Source organism: Prionailurus bengalensis, chromosome E1, assembly GCF_016509475.1.
Source record: "Prionailurus bengalensis isolate Pbe53 chromosome E1, Fcat_Pben_1.1_paternal_pri, whole genome shotgun sequence".
Lineage (NCBI taxonomy): Eukaryota > Metazoa > Chordata > Mammalia > Carnivora > Felidae > Prionailurus > Prionailurus bengalensis.
In genome coordinates this window covers 1667201-1687830 of record NC_057347.1, presented here as the reverse complement: position 1 = coordinate 1687830, position 20630 = coordinate 1667201, and the positions used below count along the sequence as shown (strand labels likewise).

The following is a 20630-nucleotide window of genomic DNA, read 5'->3' as shown; positions in this document are numbered from 1 at the left end:
CTCCTGGGTGATTAATCCACCCGGAGGTTGCTGAGGCCCCTTTGGGCCTCCCCCGTGTTCCCTCCTGGTCCAGAACATCCCTGAGAGTCGTTGCCCTCCCCAGCCCGGGCCTCTTCCCGGCCTCACCCTTTCTGCTGCCCAGCCCGGCCCCTAGGGGAGAGCGCCAGGGAGCCTGGTGGCAGCCGTGGGGAGCTTAAAGCTGGTGCTAGGTCCCCCCTCCCACCAGTTGCCAGACCAGTACTTATTGAGCACCTTCTGTGTACCCTGCACGGAGAGACGCGAGTCAGGGTACCCTGCTTCCAAGGCACTTAGCAGAAGTACCCTGCTTCCAAGGCACTTAGTCTTTTTAGAGATACTCACACAGACTGTGCACACAGAGCAAGGTGAGCAACACTTCCTGTGACGTCACGGAGGACTGGGGGCGCTGGGCTGGGCGCTCCCTTCCGGGCGCGATGGACGCCGTCCTTCCCCTCCCAGCCCGCTCCCCTGAGCTTGGTAGAGGGCGAGGCCCAGGCCCGGGCGCTAGGCACGCAAGTGACCTTTCTCGCACTTGCACGTGTATATGTCCGACCAGCCTCCTTCTGCGCTGCACGTGGCTTTTGGAAAACGTGCAGGGAAGCACTTGAACAGGCGTCCGAGTCCCCAGGGGACCGATTTGGCCCCTGCCTCTGTGCTGGAGTCTCACGAGGTTTCCCCCTGCAGCTCTCTGGCGGACCCCCCGCACTGCTTCGTCTCTGGCGGACCTGGAGAATCGCTGGTCCTTAGCCCCTTGCTTGTCTCTGGGTCAGGCTGTGGCCGACTTTCTGTGAAGGACCGGAGAGTAGATGTTTGGGGCTCTGCGCATCATACAGTCTCTGTCCCAGCCACTCAGCCTGGCCGCTGAACCGGGAAAGCAGCCACAGGCAGTGCATAAACGAATGGGAACAGGAATGTCGCTGTATTCCCAGAAGCCTTTATTTAGGATGCTAAACTTTGAATTTTGTATGCTTCCTTTTTCGATTTTTTTTTAACCATTTAAAAATGTAAATTATCAGCTCCATGGCCAAGGTTGCCAACCTCCACGCCAGGGAGTTCTAGTTTGGGGCTTATGGGTCCCAGCGGGGGCCTGGTGCAAACATCGGGCGCTCCTCAAGGAAAACACGCACGTGCGCGTCATTTTGTGTGACGCGTCCCCGGTTCCTTGGGCTCCTACTTGGGACCCAGCCTGTCTTTCCCCCGGTGTTGCCTTTTCCTCTCCTAACCTCGGGGAGCCTGTGGCCTCTGTGAGCAGTCTCATACCCCTGCTCTGCGGCTCACGTCGGCTGGGGCCCTGGGGTCCTCCCCGCGGGAGGCCGGCAGGGGGACGCCTTGCCTGACCGATGCTTTTCCCTCCGGCGCCCCTGGGCCGTAGCTGGTGATGGAGTTCTGCGGCGCTGGCTCCGTGACAGACCTGGTGAAGAACACAAAAGGGAACGCCCTGAAGGAGGACTGTATCGCCTACATCTGCAGGGAGATCCTCCGGGTGAGGCCCCAGCTGGCACTGCTGCCCACACCCGGGCCTTCCCTGCACGGGAGGCCCCGCAGTGGCATCCTTTCCAAGCAGCGGTGGCCGAGGGGGGCAGGGATGGACAGGGCCCCAGCTTTGGCGTGATCTCAGGCGGCCGGGGGGACAAGCCTGCCCCTTTGCCGGTGGCCCTGCGGCTGCCGGGGACCCTCGGGGGCCACCACTCTGAGGACGCTCCCCGTGAAAACCCAGCCTGCGCTTGGGCTCCGGGGTGGCGGGGGCCGCGCCTTCCACCCGGCCCTGTGCATGCTGGTGCCTGCCCCGCTCCTTGGCTCCCGTACGCGTCCTCCAGCACCGAGGCTCACCTCCCCACTGTCCCGCCCCAGGGCCTAGCCCATCTCCACGCCCACAAGGTGATCCATCGGGACATCAAGGGGCAGAACGTGCTGCTGACAGAGAACGCCGAGGTCAAGCTGGGTAGGTCGCTCTCTCCTGAGGCGAATGGGGCCCCGGGACAGACCTCCAGGACAGAAGGGGAGGCCCCTCTATTTCCTCTGATGGCTCAGGTCTAACCACCTGCAGGCTGGGAGTCTCTCTTCTGCCCTTCCTCATCTCCCCCGAGAGGCCCCGCCACCCATATGTCACAGGTGCTGTGTAGGTCCCCCGGGGAGACGGGGGATCCCAGCCCCCTCCTGCCTGTCCCTTGGCCTTTTCACGTGGGTGTCTTGCCACAACACGGAGATTAGGTCAGGCTCTTCGAGACGAGACGTTGATGGGGCGGAAGGGCCAGAGAACGTCTGGGTGCCCTGGGGCGCACACGGCCCAGGGCAAGGAGAGCAGGCATGGCCCTCTGTCGTGACCCCTCCCTCCATGTCTTCCCAGTGGATTTTGGGGTGAGTGCCCAGCTGGACCGTACTGTGGGCAGGCGGAACACTTTCATCGGGACCCCCTACTGGATGGCCCCGGAGGTCATCGCCTGTGACGAGAACCCTGATGCCACCTACGATTACAGGGTACAGAGCAGAGTGGGGTGCACGGAGACTGCCAAGGGCAGGAAGCGAGGGGGGGGTGGTAGGGAGACCAAAAGTCGGTCAGGGTGACAACACGAGCTGTAATGGTATGTGGGTGGTGAGGGGTGGTCAGGCTGGAGACTGGCCTGGGGAAGGGGTGGGGACCCAGACGTGGCCCTGAAGAGGCTTGTCTGGAACATGCTCCTGTCCCTTCTTCTGTCCCTCTGTAGAGTGACATCTGGTCTCTAGGAATCACAGCCATCGAGATGGCAGAGGGAGCCCCCCGTAAGTGTGGCGTCTGGGAGCGCAGGGAGGGGTGGTAGGAAGGGCTCCTTCCAGCTCTTGGCATGGCTGCGTGAGGGACTGATGGTGTTCCTCCCGTGTGCCAGCTCTGTGTGACATGCACCCCATGCGAGCCCTCTTCCTCATCCCACGGAACCCACCCCCCAGACTCAAGTCCAAGAAATGGTAGGTCTCTGGGGGTTTGCGTGTCAGGGAAGGAGGGCCTCTGGACAAAGCCCCACCACCACCTCCACCCAGCACCTCCTTACCCCCAGCATCCCCAACTAGCCTTACCCCTGCGTCCCCTGCTGCCTTACCCTGTGTCCTCTGCTAGCCTTGCCCTTTGCATCCTCCACTAGCCTTACCCCCCTGCGCCCCCACCACCTTATCCCCTCTGTCCTCCACTACTTTTACTCCCTGCATCCCTCACTAGCCTTACCCACCGTGTCCCCTGCTGTGTCCCCTGCCGCCTTATCCCCTGTGTCCAGGTGTGGGTCTGCACCACTAGAGGGGCAGGGCCAGGGCCCAGGGTCGGGACACGGATGAGACAGGAGAAATCGAGGGGGCTTTTGGATGAGGGATTTCCCTCTTCTGCTTGCGATCTCCCCCTGCCAAGAGGGCCCTCCCAGTGTGAGCACCCTTCATTTCCAGGTCTAAGAAGTTCATCGACTTCATCGACACGTGTCTCATCAAAACCTACCTGAGCCGCCCACCCACGGAACAGCTGCTCAAGTTCCCCTTCATCCGTGACCAGCCCACAGAGCGCCAGGTCCGCATCCAGCTCAAGGACCACATCGACCGCTCCCGCAAGAAGCGAGGCGAGAAGGGTCAGTGGGCGAGCGAGAGAGGCACCAAGTGTTGGGTCTCGGGTCTCAGGACGCACCCCCACCTGGCTCCTCCTTCCCGCGGAGACCGCCTTCCCGAGCTTCCAGTCCCAGTGGGGTTTTCCTTCTTTGACCGCTGGTCCCAGGCGACCTTCCCAGGGAGGGCCCCCCTTTTACATCCTTGCAGAAGCGCGTGCGTAAGTGCGCGTGTGCGGTCTGCCGCGTCCCGCCCCCGGCGGGGTCTGGGCCCAAGCTCCACACGGCAGGTGTCGGTCGTCCCCATCGAAGGTTTCCCTAGACCTGGGTGGGATCTGGGACGCTGGCTGAAGAAACAGCGGTGACCTCCCCCTGCAGAGGAGACGGAGTATGAGTACAGTGGCAGCGAGGAGGAAGACGACGGCCACGGAGAGGAGGGGGAGCCGAGGTGGGCCACCACCCCCCCGGCGTGGGGACCCTTGCTGTGGGGTGGTGGGCCAGAGAGGCAGAGGCCGTGGGACACCCCTGAGCGTGGAATGGGCGGAGGGGGTCAACCGGGGGCCGCGGGCTGGGGATCCGGGCGGCAGGGCCCCCGTGGGCAGGCAGGTGGGCACGCGTCCCACCCCCTGGCCGTGGCCGGAGACTCCCACGGGGACAAGAGCGGTGGCCGGGCTCTGACCCCCGTGCCGGCCGGGCTGCCCTGCCCCCCAGCTCCATCATGAACGTGCCCGGGGAGTCCACCCTGCGCCGGGAGTTTCTCCGGCTCCAGCAGGAGAATAAGAGCAACTCGGAGGCTCTGAAGCAGCAGCAGCAGCAGCAGCAGCAGCAGCAGCAGCGGGACCCCGAGGCGCACATCAAGCATCTCCTGCACCAGCGCCAGCGGCGCATCGAGGAGCAGAAGGAGGAGCGGCGGCGCGTGGAGGAGGTGGGGCCGCGCGCCGGGCTCGCCCTTCTACCCCCGCCCCGGAACCCGTTCCCCTCGCGGCCCGGCCCCTGGCCTGCAGGTCCCTGCGGGGAGGCGCCGTGCGGGGTCAGAGGCCCGGCCGGCCCTGTGTGGGTGGCCCCCCAGGAGCCAGCCTCTCGGGCCGTCTGTCCCGGTGCCGCCGCCCGTTCCCCCCCGCCCCCCGCCCCGAGGTCCCCCCCCCAGTGTCTGCGCACTGCAGCGCCCCGGGCATCTGGGCCACAAGCAGCTGTGCGCCCTGCGCGGGAAGCTCCTTGTAGAGACCCTTCTTTTACTTTTGGTTTTGGGGCTGAGATTTGCTGGCAAATAGCCCATCCGCTCATTGGAGGTGGATGGGGGGGGATACCTTTTCATCAATAATCTTCCTTTTAGCTTCTTTTAAGTTTTATTTATTTATTTTAGAGACAGAGAGTGGGGGAGGGGAGGGAGAGAGGGGGAGAGAGAGAATCCCAAGCAGGCTCTGAGCTGTCAGCACGGAGCCCCGATGCAGGGCTCGAACTCACACACCGTGAGATCATGACCGGAGCTGAAACCAAGAGTCAGACTCTTAACCGACTGAGCCGCCCAGGCGCCCCGATAAGCTTCCTTTTAGATAGATGCAGGGTTTTCTTCTCACCAATTTAAAAAGCATGTATTTGTATACACCCGTGCTCAAATGTATTTCCTCTGCAGGAGGGTCATGGTGAGGAAGGAGGTCTAGGTTGGTTTAAAAATTGCCTGAATGATGGGATTTGGGCTGAAACGTTCCATGGTGTTAAAGTGTACGGAGAGCCAGACTTCACACAAAAATCGTCCAAGTGATGGTATAGACAGAAGCATCCCCACGCTCCGGGTCCGACTTCCCGAAGCGGCCCCTGCTTCCCCCGAACCAAGGACACCCTGTGGGAAAGCCTGGCCCCGCGCACAGATTGCCGGAGTGGTAAAGGCTGCTGGCGGCAGCGGAGGGCCAGAGTGTCCCCGGAGCCGCTCCTCCGAGCCGCGCTCCGCTCAGGTTGGGGCGGCCGGGCCTGGATGCCGCCGCGCCTGTGCGCGCCTGCCGCCCCCTTGTGGCCAGCGGCCGTCACTGCGCCGTCGCCCGCTTGCTTGCGGGAGGAGCTGACAGGTGTCCTCCTAGGTGGCCCACCGTGGGCAGCAGGCACGCACAGCCTGCACGTCCCCGGCGCGGCCGCCTCGCCCAGCGGTTTTTCCTGAGCCGAACCCGCTCCCCCCCCCCCCCCCCGGGGCTCTGGGGCCGGCGGGCTTGCGGAAGCAGGTGGGGGCCGCCGCCTTTCACCACCAGTGTCCCGAGGGGCAGGTTCTGCCCGCGCCGTCCAGTGGGCGTCTCCGCTCCGGCAGGGGACCCGATCCCCCTTCGGGCCCTGCCGAGTTCGGGGGCAGACCCGCAGACCACCCCTTCCCCCCTCACAGCAACAGCGGCGGGAGCGGGAGCAGCGGAAGCTGCAGGAGAAGGAGGAGCGGCGGCTGGAGGACATGCAGGCGCTGCGGCGGGAGGAGGAGCGGCGGCAGGCGGAGCGCGAGCAGGTACAGCGCCCGCCGCAAACACCCGGCCCTCCCTCGCCTCCCCCTGCGCCCGCCGCCTGCCTCCCTGCACCCGACACCTCTCCGCTTCTTTCCCGACCCCCCAGATTCCCCCTATCTTTTCCAGCTTCACTCTCTCTCTCTGTTTTCTCCCACCCTTCGACCCGCACCCCGGCTCCCTGCCCTCTTCCTGTCTCTGTGCCTTCATTCCCCATCTCTTCGCCCCATCCTCGCCGCCTCACCCCTGCACCGCCGCTCGCGGGGCCCTGCACGCCCGCCTCCTCCTCATTGCCTCCCCCGAACCCCGTCTGTCCTCTCTCTGATTCTCCCCGCTTTCCTCTTCATCCTCACCCCACCGATCCCGCCTTCCCACGCCGCCGCCGCCGCCCCCCACCCCCTCGCCTTTTCCTCCTCTCCCCCTGCCCTTTGCCCTCCCACCCCGCCCCCCCAGGAATATATTCGTCACAGGCTAGAGGAGGAGCAGCGACAGCTCGAGATCCTTCAGCAACAGCTGCTCCAGGAACAGGCCCTGCTGCTGGTAACGGGGTCCCCGGCTTCCTCGGGGAAGATGCGGACTCAGAGCTCCCGAGCCGGAGCGGGGGCGGCGGCGCTTCCGGGGAGGGGACCCCGCCAGGCGCCGGGGGGAAGACGCCCGTTCCCCACCCGGAGCGGCCGGAGGAGGGCAAGGGCTCGCCCGCGCCCTCGTGGGGCCGCCCCGCGCTGAGCCGCCGTCCCTACCCTTGGGCCCAGGAGTACAAGCGGAAGCAGCTGGAGGAGCAGCGGCAGTCCGAGCGCCTGCAGAGGCAGCTGCAGCAGGAGCACGCCTACCTCAAGTCCCTGCAGCAGCAGCAGCAGCAGCAGCAGCTGCAGAAGCAGCAGCAGCAGCAGCAGGCCCCGCCCACAGACCGGAAGCCGCTGTATCACTACGGCCGGGGCGTCGGTCCCGCAGACAAGCCCGCCTGGGCGCGCGAGGTACCCGCGGCCCCCGACCGCTGAGACCGAGACCTTGCACGCGGCGGGCACCGGAAAGGGGAACGGGGCGCCTGGCGCGGAGGGGCGGGGGGGGGGGGTACCTGTGGTTTGAGAAGGGGGGACGCAAGCCCTTTCCCACCGCAGGTGGAAGAGAGAACGAGGATGAATAAGCAGCAGAACTCTCCCCTGGCCAAAACCAAGCCCGGCGGCGCAGGGCCTGAGACCCCCGTCCCCCAGGCCTCCCCCGGGCCCGCGGGCCCCCTTTCCCAAACTCCTCCTATGCAGAGGCCGGTGGAGCCCCAGGAGGGACCGCACAAGGTGAGTCTGTCCCCGTTCCCGCGATGACACACGCAGGAGCCTCGCTCCGCACAGCTGTGTCACGTGTATGTGTCTGCACGCGAGCGCGCGCACCCTTAGCCAGGGACCATGGGGGCGCTGCGGGCCCCGTCCTGGCTGTTCTCGGCCTTCAGGAGCACGTCTCCTTCGGCGGACACTCGGAAGCCCGAGGCTTTCCTTGCTCCTTCCTCCCGGGCCAGGCACCCCCCCCTCCCAGGTGGGGACGTGCCTCAGAGCGGGCAGCCCACCCTCCCTGGTCTTTCCCTGCAGAGCCTGGTGGCACACCGGGTCCCACTGAAGCCATATGCAGCGCCCGTACCCCGATCCCAGTCCCTGCAGGACCAGCCCACCCGAAACCTGGCTGCCTTCCCGGCCTCCCACGAGCCCGACCCTGCCGTCCCCACACCCACTGCCGCGCCCGGCACCCGAGGAGCGGTCATCCGCCAGAATTCAGATCCCACCTCGGAAGGGCCTGGGCCCAGCCCGAACCCCCCATCCTGGGTCCGGCCGGACACTGAGACCCCACCCAAGGTACGGGTGGGGCCGCCGGGTCGGGGAAACGGGAGACAAACAGCCTGGGAGGGAAAGGGTGGCGAGTGGTGGGGAGCGGGCAAGATGGAGAGGCACTCAGGGCTGGAAGGGAGGAGGAGGGCCGGCTGCCGCTGCTGGCGGGAGGGCAGGAGGCCTGCCCGGGGCTGTGTCCCTGTCCCGAGGGATGATTGAGAGGAGGGGAGAATGCCCAGGGTGCCAGGGGAGCTCTAGGGGCTGGTTTCCTGGGGTGGAGTCCCCGCTCCGTGACTGTGGACAAAGTCCTCAGCTTCCCTAGCCTCAGTTTGCCTGTCCGTGCGAAGCGGGGAGTGTACCCATCTGGGGCCTAGATGAGGCCGCACGCTTGAGGAGCGTCTGGCCCGGCGCTGGCACCGAGCACACTGACCCCCTCCCCGCCCCGCCCCGCCCCGCCCTCCTCAGGTGCCTCAGAGGACCTCGTCCATCGCCACTGCCCTTAACACCAGTGGGGCCGGAGGGGCCCGGCCGGCTCAGGCCGTCCGTGCCAGGTAGCACCCGGGGGCAGTCGCGTGGTGGCCCGGGGTGTGGGGCGGGCTGTGCAGAGGGGAGTCTACCAGGTTACCTGCCTCGGGGCGGGTAGGCCCCCACCCCGTCACCTCAGCGCCCCCGCCCCGCCCCCGGCACCCCTGTGCTCCCTCCACAGACCTCGCAGCAACTCCGCCTGGCAAATCTATCTGCAAAGGCGGGCCGAGCGGGGCTCCCCCAAGCCTCCGGGGCCCCCCGCTCAGCCCCCTGGTCCGCCCAACGCCTGTAGGTAATGGAGTTGTCTGTCCCCTCCCCAACTCACTCCTGCCCTCGCTCCTGCCACCTGCTTCCCCCCCCCGGTGGTGGCTCCCTCTGCTGTGCAGCTCAGCGCTCAGGGGGACACCTATCTTCCTGACCTGTCTCTGCCTTCCCCACAGTAACCCCGACCTCAGGAGGAGCGACCCTGGCTGGGAACGCTCGGAAGGTGCCCTCCCCTCGCACGGGCACCTGCCCCAGGCTGGCTCGCTGGAGCGGAACCGCGTGGGAGGTATGGCGCCAGCCTGGACAGCCTCCTCCGGGGCCGGGACCCAGTCTCTGTCACAGGGATCCTGCCTTTGGCAACTTTAGGCAGGACACCCTTGGGCCCCAGGCTGGGCCCGGCTGGATGTGGAGCCTGGCTGAGCTCTGGGGTCCGCCCCGAATGACCAGGTGTCCGTGACCTTCCTTCTCCCGCTCTGCCCCACGCAGCCTCCTCCAAGCTGGATAGCTCCCCAGTGCTCTCCCCCGGGAACAAAGCCAAGCCTGATGACCACCGCTCCCGGCCGGGCCGGCCCGCAGTAAGTCCGCAGCTGCGGCCCTGACGTCTCCTGGGTGGGGGCTGGGAGCCTCGGGAGCCCCCAGGAGCCAGGTGCTGGGCTGGGGCCTTCCTTAAGCCTCGTGCCAAGGGGCTGCGGGCTGCACTTCTCGGCTACTGACCTTTCTTCACCTCTCTCCTGCTTCCTCCTGGCTGTCCTTCTCCCCCCGCCGCCCCTCCCAGAGCTATAAGCGTGCCATCGGCGAGGTTAGTGAGAAGGCCTGCTCGGGAGCCCCTCCCCTCTGGCACCCCCTGTACCCCCCCCTCCCCTCCTCACGCGACGCCCTCTGCAGGACTTCGTGCTCCTGAAGGAGCGGGCCCTGGACGAGGCCCCGCGGCCTCCCAAGAAGGCCATGGACTACTCGTCTTCCAGCGAGGAGGTGGAAAGCAGCGAGGACGAGGAAGAAAGCAATGGCGAGCCATCAGAGGGGAGCAGAGATACCCCTGGGGCCCGGTACGGGGGCGCTCTGGGGGAGGGCAGGGTTCTCCTTTTCCTAGGGGACCCTGGCCGTCACTGCTGATCTAGACAACGGGGTCTGCTCCGGGGTCCCCATCGGCCCCCCACTGCCATGTCCACCAGGAGCCAGTGCGAAGCACCCGCCGGTCCCCCTCTGTCTCCACCCTGTGGCAGGCAGGACCTGGGGGCTGATGGCCGTCCTCTCTCCTGTGGCAGCGACGGAGACACAGACAGCGTCAGCACCATGGTGGTCCACGACGTGGAGGAGATCGCGGGGACCCAGACCCCCTATGGGGGCGGCACCATGGTGGTCCAGCGCGTGAGTGGGCCCCCCTTCTTCCCGGCACCTGCTCTCCCCGGTCCTCAGCCGGGCACTGGCTCCCTTCCCTCTGTCCCTGCAGACTCCTGAGGAGGAGCGCAGCCTGCTGCACGCGGACAGCAACGGCTACACAAACCTGCCCGATGTGGTGCAGCCCAGCCACTCGCCCACCGAGAGCGGCAAAGGTCAAAGCCCCCCGTCCAAGGAGGGAGGCAGCGACGTAAGTGGGCGGATGCAGACCCACGGGGCAGTGGGCAGGGGCGCTGGGGGCCACTGCAGGGGGTGGGGCGGAGCTCGGCAACCTGGGGGTGGGGGCGGGGCTGGGGGGCCCAGGGGCCGGGTGTCCGCTGTTTGCCTGACTGCTGCCCCACCCCCACAGTACCAGTCTCGTGGGCTGGTAAAGGCCCCTGGCAAGAGCTCGTTCACGATGTTTGTGGACCTAGGGATCTACCAGCCCGGAGGCAGTGGGGATACCATCCCCATCACAGGTGAGGACAGGAGGACAGACTTGCCATGAGGCCTGGTGAAGGGCACGGGTGGGCCTCTGATGGCGCAGCTTTAGGAGGCAGTGGTGGCCTCCGCTTTGGCCCGACGCCCCCACCCTGGCACAGGGGCAGCAAGGGCGCCTAAGGCCCCTTAGAGCCGCGAGGAGAATTGCTCAGAGTGGCCCCGGCACCTGACTGGATACGGATTGTTTGAGGCCATTTGCTCCTTCTCCTCCCTCCCCTTTCCTGCTGAGCGTTCGTTCGTTCGTTCGCAGGGGCCTCCACCAGATGTAGGGCTGGGTTCAGGAGGGACAGGGGAGGGGGCCACAGCCCTCCTCCCCTCCCCCTTCTCCTCTTCCCCGCAGCCCTGGTCGGGGGAGAGGGCGGTCGGCTTGATCAGCTCCAGTACGACGTGCGGAAAGGCTCCGTGGTCAACGTGAACCCCACCAACACCCGGGCCCACAGCGAGACCCCCGAGATCCGGAAATACAAGAAGCGATTCAATTCCGAGATCCTCTGTGCGGCCCTTTGGGGTAAGCCAGGGCCGGGAAGGAAAAGAGGGGTCCGGCGCACCCCGGGGCTCCCGGTCGGGTGAGGGCCTGGCTGCCTCTCATCTGCCCAAGGGCTCCCGTTGCAGGCGTCAACCTGCTGGTGGGCACCGAGAACGGTCTGATGCTGCTGGACCGCAGCGGGCAGGGCAAGGTGTACGGGCTCATCGGGCGGCGGCGCTTCCAGCAAATGGACGTGCTAGAGGGGCTCAACCTGCTCATCACCATCTCAGGTGTGGGGAGGGGGGCGAGGGGAGGGCTCCGCTCTGGGCTGCCGGCGGCCTGGGAGGAGGGCCCGGAGGCGGGGCCGCGGTTGCTCAGCCCCTGTGGGGGGGGGGGGGCAGGGGAAGGGGAAGGACGGCGCAGAGGTGGATGCTGGACCTCGGGTGGCGGGGTGTGTGTCCTCCCTTCAGGGAAAAGGAACAAACTGCGGGTGTATTACCTGTCCTGGCTCCGGAACAAGATTCTGCACAACGATCCGGAAGTGGAGAAGAAGCAGGGCTGGACCACTGTGGGCGACATGGAGGGCTGCGGGCACTACCGCGTGGGTGAGGAGGGCTCAACGCGGTGGCCAGGGCGCGCTGCTTCACGAGAAGCCGGAAAGGGGGCCCTGAGCTCAGTGGCTGAGCCTCGAAGCCAGAGGCTGGGCGACTGGGTTTGGGGTCTGGCGACCGACCCGTGGGACTCCTCTTCCCTGCCCCCAGTGAAATACGAGCGCATTAAGTTCCTGGTCATCGCCCTGAAGAGCTCCGTGGAGGTGTATGCCTGGGCCCCCAAGCCCTACCACAAGTTCATGGCCTTCAAGGTAGTCCCCACCGCAGCCCCTCCGCCGGCCCAGCACCCTGGCCGCGTCCCTGAGCCCTTCTCTCCTCCACAGTCCTTCGCCGACCTCCCTCACCGCCCTCTGCTGGTCGACCTGACCGTGGAGGAGGGTCAGCGGCTCAAGGTCATCTACGGCTCCAGTGCCGGTTTCCACGCCGTGGATGTCGACTCGGGGAACAGCTACGACATCTACATCCCCGTGCATGTGAGTTTGGCGGGGCTCCGGGAGGAGCGCCACCGCCACCCCGGGCTCTGGACACGCGTGCGACGCGTGCTCTCGTCCCCAGATCCAGAGCCAGATCACGCCCCACGCCATCATCTTCCTCCCCAACACGGACGGCATGGAGATGCTCCTGTGCTACGAGGACGAGGGCGTGTACGTGAACACGTACGGGCGCATCATCAAGGACGTGGTGCTGCAGTGGGGAGAGATGCCCACCTCTGTGGGTGAGTGGGCCCCGCCCCCAGGCTGCCCGGGGTGGGCGGCGGGCCGTGGCCCACTCACTGCCGCCCGACCCCCTTCTCCCCCAGCCTACATCTGCTCCAACCAGATCATGGGCTGGGGCGAGAAAGCCATTGAGATCCGCTCCGTGGAGACGGGCCACCTGGACGGCGTCTTCATGCACAAACGAGCCCAGAGGCTTAAGTTCCTGTGTGAGCGGAACGACAAGGTGGGAGGCCCTTTGCCCTCCGGCCCTGGAGCCGGAGAGGGGGGGGTGCAGGGGGGGGGTGCAGGGGGGGGGGCTGGGGGATCTTCGTGAGACCGGGTCCAGGGGGCATAGCCTGCGTCACAGCCCGCCCTTCCTCGCCCCCCGTCCCTGAGAGCGCCCTGGACACCCAGGAGGCCTGCGGCTGCCCCCCCCTCCCCACCCCCATCACCAAGCACCTCTGCCTTTCGAGGGGAGGGCGCGGGGCTCTCTGAGAGGCTACTCGCAGCAGCTTCTCTCTGGCTCTGTCTCCTGGCTGAGACACATCCCCCCCCCCCCCCCTTCCTACCCCACCCAGGTGTTCTTTGCCTCTGTCCGCTCCGGGGGCAGCAGCCAGGTTTACTTCATGACCCTGAATCGGAACTGCATCATGAACTGGTGACGGGGCCCGGGCTGGGGCTGCCCCAGTGGACCCAGCTCTCCCCACCACAGCCAGACTCCCCAGGCCTCCCTTCTTTCCCCTCCCTGGGCTTTTGCTTTTTACTGGTTTGATTCACTGGAGCCTGCTGGGAACGTGACCTCTGACCCCTGATGCTTTTGTGATCACGTGACCATCCTCTTTCCCGATAGGTTCTCCCCCAAAACCTGTGCCTGTCCCAGCTTCTGGGGAGAGGCACAGCTTCCCCTCACCAGGAATTGAGTGGGCCTAGCCCCACCCCCCCTTTTCTCCATTTCAGAGGAGAGCGCTGGGGGGGGGGGTTGCTCAGGCCCGGTCCCCCACTGCTGCTGACTGGGCAGGGCCCTGGGCCCCTTCATTTGCACGTCAGGGGAGCCGGCTCCCCCCTTGAATGTACCAGACCCTGGGGGGGGTCGCTGGGCCCTAGGTTTTGGGGGGGGTCACCAGCCACTCCAGGGGCAGGGACCATTTCCTCATTTTCTGAAAGCACTTTAATGATTCCCCTCCCCCCAAACCCCAGGGAATGGAGGGGGGACCCCGCCAGCCAAAACATTTCCCCCTTTCCGACCCCATTTCTTTCTAGCCTCTGTCCTTCCCTGGTGGCGGGAGGGAGCAGGGAGCTCTCACCCCCTCTGCACCCCCTTGCTTGCCTCTGTATATAGTGTGAGCAGCAAGTAGCCCCGCCCCCCCCTCAATGTAGTGGCCTTGGATATTCCGTTTGTTAATAAAGACAATTCAACCAGCTCCCACCATCTCGGGCCCCCTTTTATTTCCGTTTTCTCTCCCGGTCCTGGACACCAGCCAGGATAAGCCAGCAGAGGTGGGAGAGAGGGGGCAGACGGGGCGGGGCAGAAGCTGCAGGAGTGGGTTTTGGTGGAAGCGGTCAGGGGGGCCATGCTGGGTAAATCAGAAGTGACTGAGGGTGCCCCGGGGCACCCTCAGCCTTACCCTGTGGGCGGGGGTGGGGGGGGTGGTGGATGGAAACCTTTGCTGAGAGCCTGTGGCCCCTGCCCACTCCAACAGGGAAGGGTCAGGCTTCCGTCAAGTCCTGCCAAGGGGCGTCTTCGCTTTGGTTAATCAAGGAATAAAGAGCGCTCAGAAGCTCACAGGGCTGGAGGGTAACGCGGGACGAGGGCCTCAGAAGAGCTGGGAGGTCAGCAAGGCTGAGCGGAGGGGCGGGCATCCGTTTCCAGACTGGCACCCAAGAGCCTGCCTGAACTGTCTGCCCTCTGCTTCTGCCCCCTGCCCGGTGGCCAGACCCACCACGCGTGTGCGCACACGACTCCTCTTGAGACGGAAAGGCCCGGGTTTATTATCGGCATTGGGAAAGAATCCCACTACGGCAGCGACCGCAACTTGGATTTTTCACGCCCGGTTTCCTCCCGGAGGCGGTGGAAGAGCCGTCTACATACACGGCGGGTAGGGCAGCTCGGGCACTTGATTGAAGTAGCCCCCCAGAAAGATGAGGCTGGACCCCACGCCGAAGAGCACCAGGGCGGCCCAGAAGCAGATGTTGTCGAGGGCCTTCCCCATGCGTACCCAGTCGGACACCTCCTGGGGAGGGAGCAGGCACCGGCTGGGGCCGGGAAGGGGCCTCCCCCGAGCCAGCACCCGCCCCGCCCTCCCGTGCCTGCCGCACCTCGCCGGAGGCCTCCTGGTCTCGCGTGCTCTCGGCCACGAAGTTCACGGCGTCCACGCAGCAGCGGACCTCGGGGGCGGCGGCGCCCAGGCTCTGGCAGAGGGCGGCTGGTGGGGACGCCCGGGCGGGGAGGGGGGTGGTGGTCACTGGGAAGCCCGCCCCGCCGCGGGCGCCCGCGCCGAGCCGCCCGGAGTCCTCCCCGCTCACCGGTCCAGGGCCCATGCCGGTGCCTCTGCCCCTCAAACACGAGCTCGCTCCGCGGCTTTTTCAGTATCAGCTCCTCGGCGCGGAGCAGCAGGCCCACCGACGACGCGCGCCGGGGCGGGGAGGCGGCCCGGGGGGGCTCGGGCGGCGCGCCGGAGCCCAGGAGGCGAGGCAGCAGCTCAAGCAGCACCTGGCGGCGGGGGGCGGGGCGAGCTCGAGGCCCCGCCCCCCGCCGGATCCACGCGCCCCGCCCACCCGGGCCGCCCACCTCGCCCCGCGCTTACGTGGCGCAGCCGCGGAGACGCGGCGTGCGTGGTGGGCGTCCGCAGTGACAAGTTGAGCACGATGACGCAATTCATGACGATGATCGTGGCGACCACCATGACGAAGATGAGGTACCTGCGGAGCCCGCCGCGCGTGACCCCACTGCGGCCCGCGGCCCGGCCTGTGACCTCACAAACGACCCTCTCCGGCGGCGGGACCGGACGCGTGCCCCGGTGGCCCTCCTTCCGCCGCCGCCGCCGGCCATGCAGGGGACCCCCAGCTCCCTGGAGACCCTGCTGTGGGTCTACCACTTCCACAGCTCCACGGAGGTGAGACTGCGCCCAAGGCTGGCAGCCCGAGGCCTTGGGAGGTCTCCGGTGCCCCCACCCCGTGACCCGACGGCCCCGCTGCCCCTGCTCCTCCTCCAGGTGGCCCTGCAGCCCCCGCTCCCGTCCTCCCTGGAACTCGCTGTGGCCGCGGCCCATGAATTTCTGGAGCAGAGGTTCAGGGAGCTCGAGTCCCTGGAGTCGCAGCGGGCGCATGCCCCGAAGCCCACCCTGGGGCTGGTGCTGAGAGAAGCCGCGGCCAGCGTCGTGAGCTTCGGCGCCACCTTGTTCGAGGTGGGGCGCGGGGGGGCTGCAGAAGGGCGGGAAAGGGGGACAGGGACCCCTGCGTCCCCACCAACTCCTACACCCTCCTTTCTTCCCCCCTCCCCCCCCCCCCCTCAACGGCAGATCTCCGCCCTGTGGCTGCAGCAGGAGGTGCGGCGGCTGGACGGCGGCGCCGGCAGCTCGGGCCCAGCCCGGGGCGCCGGGGATCCGGGCGGAGCGCTGGCTCGGGTGGCCCGGGCCGCGGTCCGGGGGGCGCGGCACGCGGGGGCAGCGGCGGGCACTAGCGCCCGGCTCGCACTGCAGGGGGCGTGGCTGTGCCTGTGCGGGCGGGGCCTGCAGGGGTCCGCCTCCCTCCTGCAGCAGTGGCGAAGTCAGCTGGGCCTGGGGACCCCCGGGGAACAGGTGAGTTCTGGATGGGGGGGGGAGGAGTTGGGGGCTGGAGGCGGTGGGGCTGGGGTGGGAGGCACTGAGCCGACCCGCCCCCGACAGAGATACTCTGGAGACCTCCAGGTGGCATCCAGTGGCGGCGCGGAAAACGGGGGATCAGAGAGCGCGGAGAACGGGGGATCAGAGAACCCACCGCCGCCGCAGCCCCGCCCCGCCTTCCAATAAAGCCCAGACGGGACCGACCCAGAGCAGCTCCCGGTTTCGCGTGCCCTTGGCCGCGCCCCCGGCCCCGCCCCCACACGCTGGGCCCGCGCACGCGTGGGCTCCTCCGCGGCCCTCTGCCTTCACCTGCCCAGCATCGGCACGCTCAGCGACGTCTCGGGGGTTTTCTGGGCGATCAGGAACAAGAAGACGGTCTGCGCCAGCAGGACGTTGATGGATACGGTGCACTTCTGGCCGCCGGCTGGAGGGAGCGGCCGGTGAGAGCGGGTCCCGCTCCCAGCGTCGAGCCCGGGGTTGGGGTCCCGGCGGCCCCTTACCCTGCGCCGGCAGGAAGTAGGCGAGCAGCACCAGGCCCGAGATGAGCACGCAGGGCACGATGATGTTGATTGTGTAGAAGAGTGGCTTCCGGCGGATGATGAGCGTGTAGATGACGTCAATGCCCCCCGGGTCGTCCGCGGTGCCCCCGTGGTGATGGATCAGTCCGGGGCAGAAATCGATGGCCCATTCGCCGTTCTCTGCGGGGTGGGAGGCGCGGTCAGCCCTCGTGGGCCCCACGCCTGGCCGCGGGCCCCCGGTTTCTGGGCAGAGGGAGCCGTTGCGGCCGGTCCGCCCCTAGTGGTCTGGGTGGCGCGGGCAAAGGCAGTTCGGGATAGACGGGCCCGCCCGGTGCAGGTGCACAACAGACGCAGGCCAAGGAAGTCATGCCGGGCTCACTGTCGAGGGTGGTTTCGGGAGGGGGTCAAGGTCGAGCCTGGCTGCCAAAGCCAAGGCCCAGTGTCGGTGGCCGGGGGCAGCCCCCCTCGGTGAGTGTCCCCTGTCTGGGCCCCGTCTAGAGGCGGGTTTTCGGAGCAGAAGGGGGCCTCACCAGTGTAGGCCTCGGTGTCGATGTCGATGTTGCTGATGGTCTCGCCCTCGTCATCCACGGCGAAGACGAACTCCACCTCTCGGGCGTTGTACGTCTGCGAGCTGCGGGGCCAGGGCCGGCACAGACCGGGGCTGCTGGGACCCGAGCTGCGCCCAGCCCCACCCCCACCCCCACCCCCACCCCCGTCTCGCCGCCCCGCAACCACCCCCGCCTCTGAGCATGTGGCCCCACCGGAAGACGAGCGAGCAGTTCTGCCAGTCGAAGGGGAAGTAGGTGACCTCCACGGCGCAGCTGCTGCGGTAGATGGCCGGGGGCAGCCAGCTCAGGTAGCCGCCCTCGTAGACCAGCACGTTGGCGTCGTAGGCCACGCCGAACTGGCCGTCGATGCTGTGGACTCCGGGAAACGCGGCGTTTGCGCGCGGCCGCGACCCCCTCACCCTCCCGGCCTCCGCTGCCCTGGCCCAGCACTCACTTGTTTTCCAGCACGATCTCAGGCAGCCACACGAGCTCCGAAGGGACCCGCAAGGTTTCTATGCCCCCAAAGTCGTCCTTACTGAAGTTGAGTCTGTAATCCTGCCAGTCCTGAGGGGTGGGATGGAAACACGTGCGCCCCGGGGCCCCACGGGGGCTTGGGGGAGAGGGGTCCCCGCACCAGACCTCACCCGGCTCCCCACGTCAGACTCACGATTCCAATCCAGACGCTGGTGGTGAGGGTCTCCTCTTTCTCGTTCTGCAGGTGGGGGATCGGGGTGGTCGGGGTGGGGCCCCAGGGTCACACACACAATTTGGGGTTTCAGGCGGAAGTATCTTACTAGTGAGATCAGGTTGGTCAGGGTGACCTTGAGGGTGATGGTGACAGTGTCTTCAGGCTCCTTCACCGGCCGGCGTTCTGGGTCATAGTTGTCGAAAAGATGGTGGTAGAGACGTAGCTCTTCGTTCTTGCCGTCACCTCCACCTGGGGATGGGGTCACCTGGGCTCACCGCGGGGACGGGGCTGGGGGCCTCCTTTGCCTCTGCGTCTGTCTCTGAGGCTCTGTGATCTCCCCGCCTCCCGAACCACATACTGAGCCTGGGGACCAAGTTTTGGGCCTCAGCCTCCTTCTCGGCCCCTTGTCTTTGTCCTGTGCCCTGTGTCATTGTCCCGTGCATGTGTCCCACCCCTGTCCTTACCGAGGAGCTCCAGGAGGAGCAGGGCACCCAGCAGAGCCCCCGCCATCCCGCCGTCCGGTCCTCGGGGTTATTCTGAGCGTTGAGGTTGGGAGAGGGAGTAAGGGGAGGTGTTAGTTCCGGGCTGGGTAGGGGACTGTCACCTAATCCTCCCCACCCCACCCCCCGCTGCCGCTGCTGCTCCTGCAGCCAGAGAGGACTTGGCCGTTTCCAGAGGCAGCTGCCCCATCCCAGCATCCTCTGCCTGGTGAGCGTCCAGCTCGAGGGCCGCGGACCCGATCCTCGTGACTCGAGAAGCCCGGTGCAGGTGGGGGTCCTTTAGAAGCACCTGGGACCACAAGCCCGGCGGTGGGGGTGGGGTAATACCCCACACGTGTCCCTGGAGTAAGTTGCCTGTGCAGGTGACATCCGTGGCCTCCTGTCACTAGCGTGGAACACACACCTTGTCACCACCTACACGGCCCAGCCAGGGTCACGCCAATGCAGTTTCTGCCTGCGGTTTGGCAGAGTCTGCACAAAGATAGGGTAACGAGGCAGGCGGCCACGGGGGATTACTCAGCAGTAAACCTCGGTCCCAGGTGGGCCGGCCCCACCCGCAGCTCCTCTCTGGGCGCTGGTTCTCCCTGCTGCCACCTCGTGGCCGCAGGTGGTGATACATGTGGTCTTGGGGCGGGGGAGGGGCAGACTTTTTTTTAATGTTTAGTTTTTGAGAGACAGAAAGAGAAGGAGACACAGAATCCGATGCAGGCTCCGGGCTCCGAGCTGTCAACACAGCCCGATGCGGGGCCGGAACTGACGAACGGGGAGATCATGACCTGAGCCTGGGCTAAAGTCGGATACTTAACCCTCTGAGCCACCCAGGTGTCCCCCCCCCCCCCCGCCCCCCAGACACTTTACGGATTCTTAGAGTGTTTGTCCTAAAGTCTCCTTGGACCGGCCTGTCACCTGAGGTGCTCGCTCACAATTCGTGTTCTCAGATCCCACCCCCAAAGAACCCTGCTTCAGGAGGGTGCCGGAGACCTTTTTGAGGAGCTCTTGGTGTTTCCTCAGGGAGTGGGGGTGCCGTGTCTTACCTACTGCTTCCTCACAGCGGTGCGGGAAAGCGGTCCCCATAGGTGCGAAACAGGACTCCGTCGGGTCCGCGGTCACACAGGTGTAATGGCAGTAACACACGGGACCAGTCGATCGGCTTTCCTGACCACGAGCACCTGTGTTCGCAGAACACGTGCACGACCGTCATTTGGGGGGTCCCCTCCCTCTAACTGTGAGGGTCCGCGCAGCTGGGCCGTTTCCCACACATCCTGCAAGCCGCCGCTGACGCGTTCCTTGCCGTCCGGCGTGTCCAGCCCCCCGGGGGACCCGTCGGGCCCCCGCTCGCCCCCCTACGGGTGGCCGAGCGGCGTGTGGGCTCAGATCTGCGCTGCCGCTCGGGCCTGGGCCGAGAGTTCTGATAAAGCAGAGACGTCTTCGGCCATTAACGGGCACCACGAGGTCCCCTGCTCTGGGCCGGCCGCCCCGATTCTAGGCGTGAATAAACCGTGGCAAGGCGGGAGAGCCGCAGCCGGTGACCCCGAACGGGCCCAAGGGTAAAAGGCAAGAGTCACGGGCGCTGTGGGCCGGGCACCGTGTGCTCGGCTGCCCTGCACTCCGAGCATCGGCCCCACCTGCAGCTCGGATGACCCAAGTCTCCTGCTGCTGCTCTGCTCTGTGCTCCTCTGGCTCCTGAGCCGCCGCCGGTTCTCCCCGTGAGCCCCTCGGTGGTGCGGTCGTGGCTGTCTCGCGGGTCCTTCCACCGGGTCTTGGCCCCAGACCCACCTCTTGGCCGCACTCTACGGATGCGGCCCGTTCAGTCCTCGTTCCCGCTGCCCTCTGCCTAGCGCCGTGAGGCCGAGGGAGCGGCCCGGTGTCCCCAGAGGGTCTGCCAGGTGCTTAGAGACGCCCGCCCTCCGGCCAGGGTTGATGGGTCCGGGGGAGGACACCCAGCCCAAGCCAGGCCAAAGGAAGCCCTTCCCGGAGAACGTCGGGAAGCCGGCGCCCTCTGCCGTGGGGGCCACAGGAGAGGGCACTTCGGTGCGGGGTGGGGAGGGGGGCGGCGTGGTCTCCACGTGGAGAGAGAGACTGCGCCTCGGATACAGAGTCGAGCAGAGACGAGATCCCCCCCCTTTCTTGACTTAAAAATGGCATTAAAAAAAGGAATCAACTAGTAGAAAGAAAACAGAAATGCCCCCTGACATAAGACCCAGAAAACCCTTCTGACAGCAAGACTGTAATCCGTGCTTTTCAAATCTA

The 20630-nt window shown here is 66.5% G+C and overlaps 3 protein-coding genes across 23 annotated transcripts in view; 2 read left to right on the top strand and 1 right to left on the bottom strand.

Annotated features, from left to right (window-relative positions):
• MINK1 (misshapen like kinase 1) overlaps positions 1 to 13726 on the top strand; it is a 43027-nt gene extending 29301 nt beyond the window's left edge. The window contains exons 5-34 of one of the 21 annotated variants that reach the window (XM_043582814.1): positions 1391 to 1501; positions 1870 to 1960; positions 2366 to 2496; positions 2724 to 2778; positions 2883 to 2961; positions 3427 to 3602; positions 3954 to 4023; positions 4287 to 4500; positions 5944 to 6057; positions 6506 to 6592; positions 6805 to 7026; positions 7171 to 7344; positions 7633 to 7893; positions 8332 to 8417; positions 8573 to 8683; positions 8832 to 8941; positions 9142 to 9230; positions 9431 to 9454; positions 9541 to 9701; positions 9921 to 10023; positions 10106 to 10243; positions 10403 to 10511; positions 10874 to 11041; positions 11146 to 11289; positions 11470 to 11604; positions 11761 to 11861; positions 11934 to 12083; positions 12166 to 12325; positions 12410 to 12549; positions 12884 to 13726. In XM_043582814.1, coding sequence (XP_043438749.1) covers positions 1391 to 1501; positions 1870 to 1960; positions 2366 to 2496; positions 2724 to 2778; positions 2883 to 2961; positions 3427 to 3602; positions 3954 to 4023; positions 4287 to 4500; positions 5944 to 6057; positions 6506 to 6592; positions 6805 to 7026; positions 7171 to 7344; positions 7633 to 7893; positions 8332 to 8417; positions 8573 to 8683; positions 8832 to 8941; positions 9142 to 9230; positions 9431 to 9454; positions 9541 to 9701; positions 9921 to 10023; positions 10106 to 10243; positions 10403 to 10511; positions 10874 to 11041; positions 11146 to 11289; positions 11470 to 11604; positions 11761 to 11861; positions 11934 to 12083; positions 12166 to 12325; positions 12410 to 12549; positions 12884 to 12967 — 3798 coding nt within the window. In that variant the 3' untranslated portion in view covers positions 12968 to 13726. Of the gene's footprint in view, positions 1 to 1390; positions 1502 to 1869; positions 1961 to 2365; positions 2497 to 2723; positions 2779 to 2882; positions 2962 to 3426; positions 3603 to 3953; positions 4024 to 4286; positions 4501 to 5943; positions 6058 to 6505; positions 6593 to 6804; positions 7027 to 7170; positions 7345 to 7632; positions 7894 to 8331; positions 8418 to 8530; positions 8684 to 8831; positions 8942 to 9141; positions 9231 to 9430; positions 9455 to 9540; positions 9702 to 9878; positions 10024 to 10105; positions 10512 to 10873; positions 11042 to 11131; positions 11291 to 11469; positions 11605 to 11760; positions 12084 to 12165; positions 12326 to 12409; positions 12550 to 12883 lie in introns of those variants that run through there. The other 20 variants (XM_043582812.1, XM_043582806.1, XM_043582805.1 and 17 more) reach the window with 20 other exon arrangements.
• Positions 13727 to 13729: 3 nt separating this feature from the next.
• On the bottom strand, positions 13730 to 19661 carry CHRNE (cholinergic receptor nicotinic epsilon subunit). The gene is made up of 13 exons (XM_043582828.1): positions 19415 to 19661; positions 18345 to 18416; positions 17987 to 18129; positions 17860 to 17904; positions 17647 to 17756; positions 17406 to 17561; positions 17175 to 17275; positions 16627 to 16824; positions 16436 to 16550; positions 15110 to 15224; positions 14829 to 15015; positions 14622 to 14728; positions 13730 to 14536 (listed from the first exon to the last, which is right to left on the bottom strand). The coding sequence occupies exons 2-13, from the start codon at positions 18388 to 18390 to the stop codon at positions 14387 to 14389; spliced, it is 1473 nt and encodes a 490-aa protein (XP_043438763.1). The 5' UTR covers positions 18391 to 18416; positions 19415 to 19661; the 3' UTR covers positions 13730 to 14386.
• Positions 15220 to 16329, top strand: CE1H17orf107 (chromosome E1 C17orf107 homolog). Its single transcript, XM_043582830.1, has 4 exons — positions 15220 to 15418; positions 15518 to 15709; positions 15824 to 16102; positions 16190 to 16329. The coding sequence occupies exons 1-4, from the start codon at positions 15353 to 15355 to the stop codon at positions 16310 to 16312; spliced, it is 660 nt and encodes a 219-aa protein (XP_043438765.1). The 5' UTR covers positions 15220 to 15352; the 3' UTR covers positions 16313 to 16329.
• Positions 19662 to 20630: the final 969 nt, after the last annotated feature.

Coding starts and splice junctions, on each gene's coding strand:
- CE1H17orf107 (XM_043582830.1), top strand. CDS start 15,353: ATGCAGGGGACCCCCAGCTCCCTGGAGACCCTGCTGTGGGTCTACCAC. Junction 15,419..15,517: donor ACTTCCACAGCTCCACGGAG/GTGAGACTGCGC, acceptor CTCCTCCTCCAG/GTGGCCCTGCAGCCCCCGCT. Junction 15,710..15,823: donor TCGGCGCCACCTTGTTCGAG/GTGGGGCGCGGG, acceptor CCTCAACGGCAG/ATCTCCGCCCTGTGGCTGCA.
- CHRNE (XM_043582828.1), bottom strand. CDS start 18,390: ATGGCGGGGGCTCTGCTGGGTGCCCTGCTCCTCCTGGAGCTCCTCG. Junction 14,729..14,828: donor CCGGCATGGGCCCTGGACCG/GTGAGCGGGGAG, acceptor CGTCCCCACCAG/CCGCCCTCTGCCAGAGCCTG. Junction 14,537..14,621: donor ACCAGGAGGCCTCCGGCGAG/GTGCGGCAGGCA, acceptor CTCCCTCCCCAG/GAGGTGTCCGACTGGGTACG.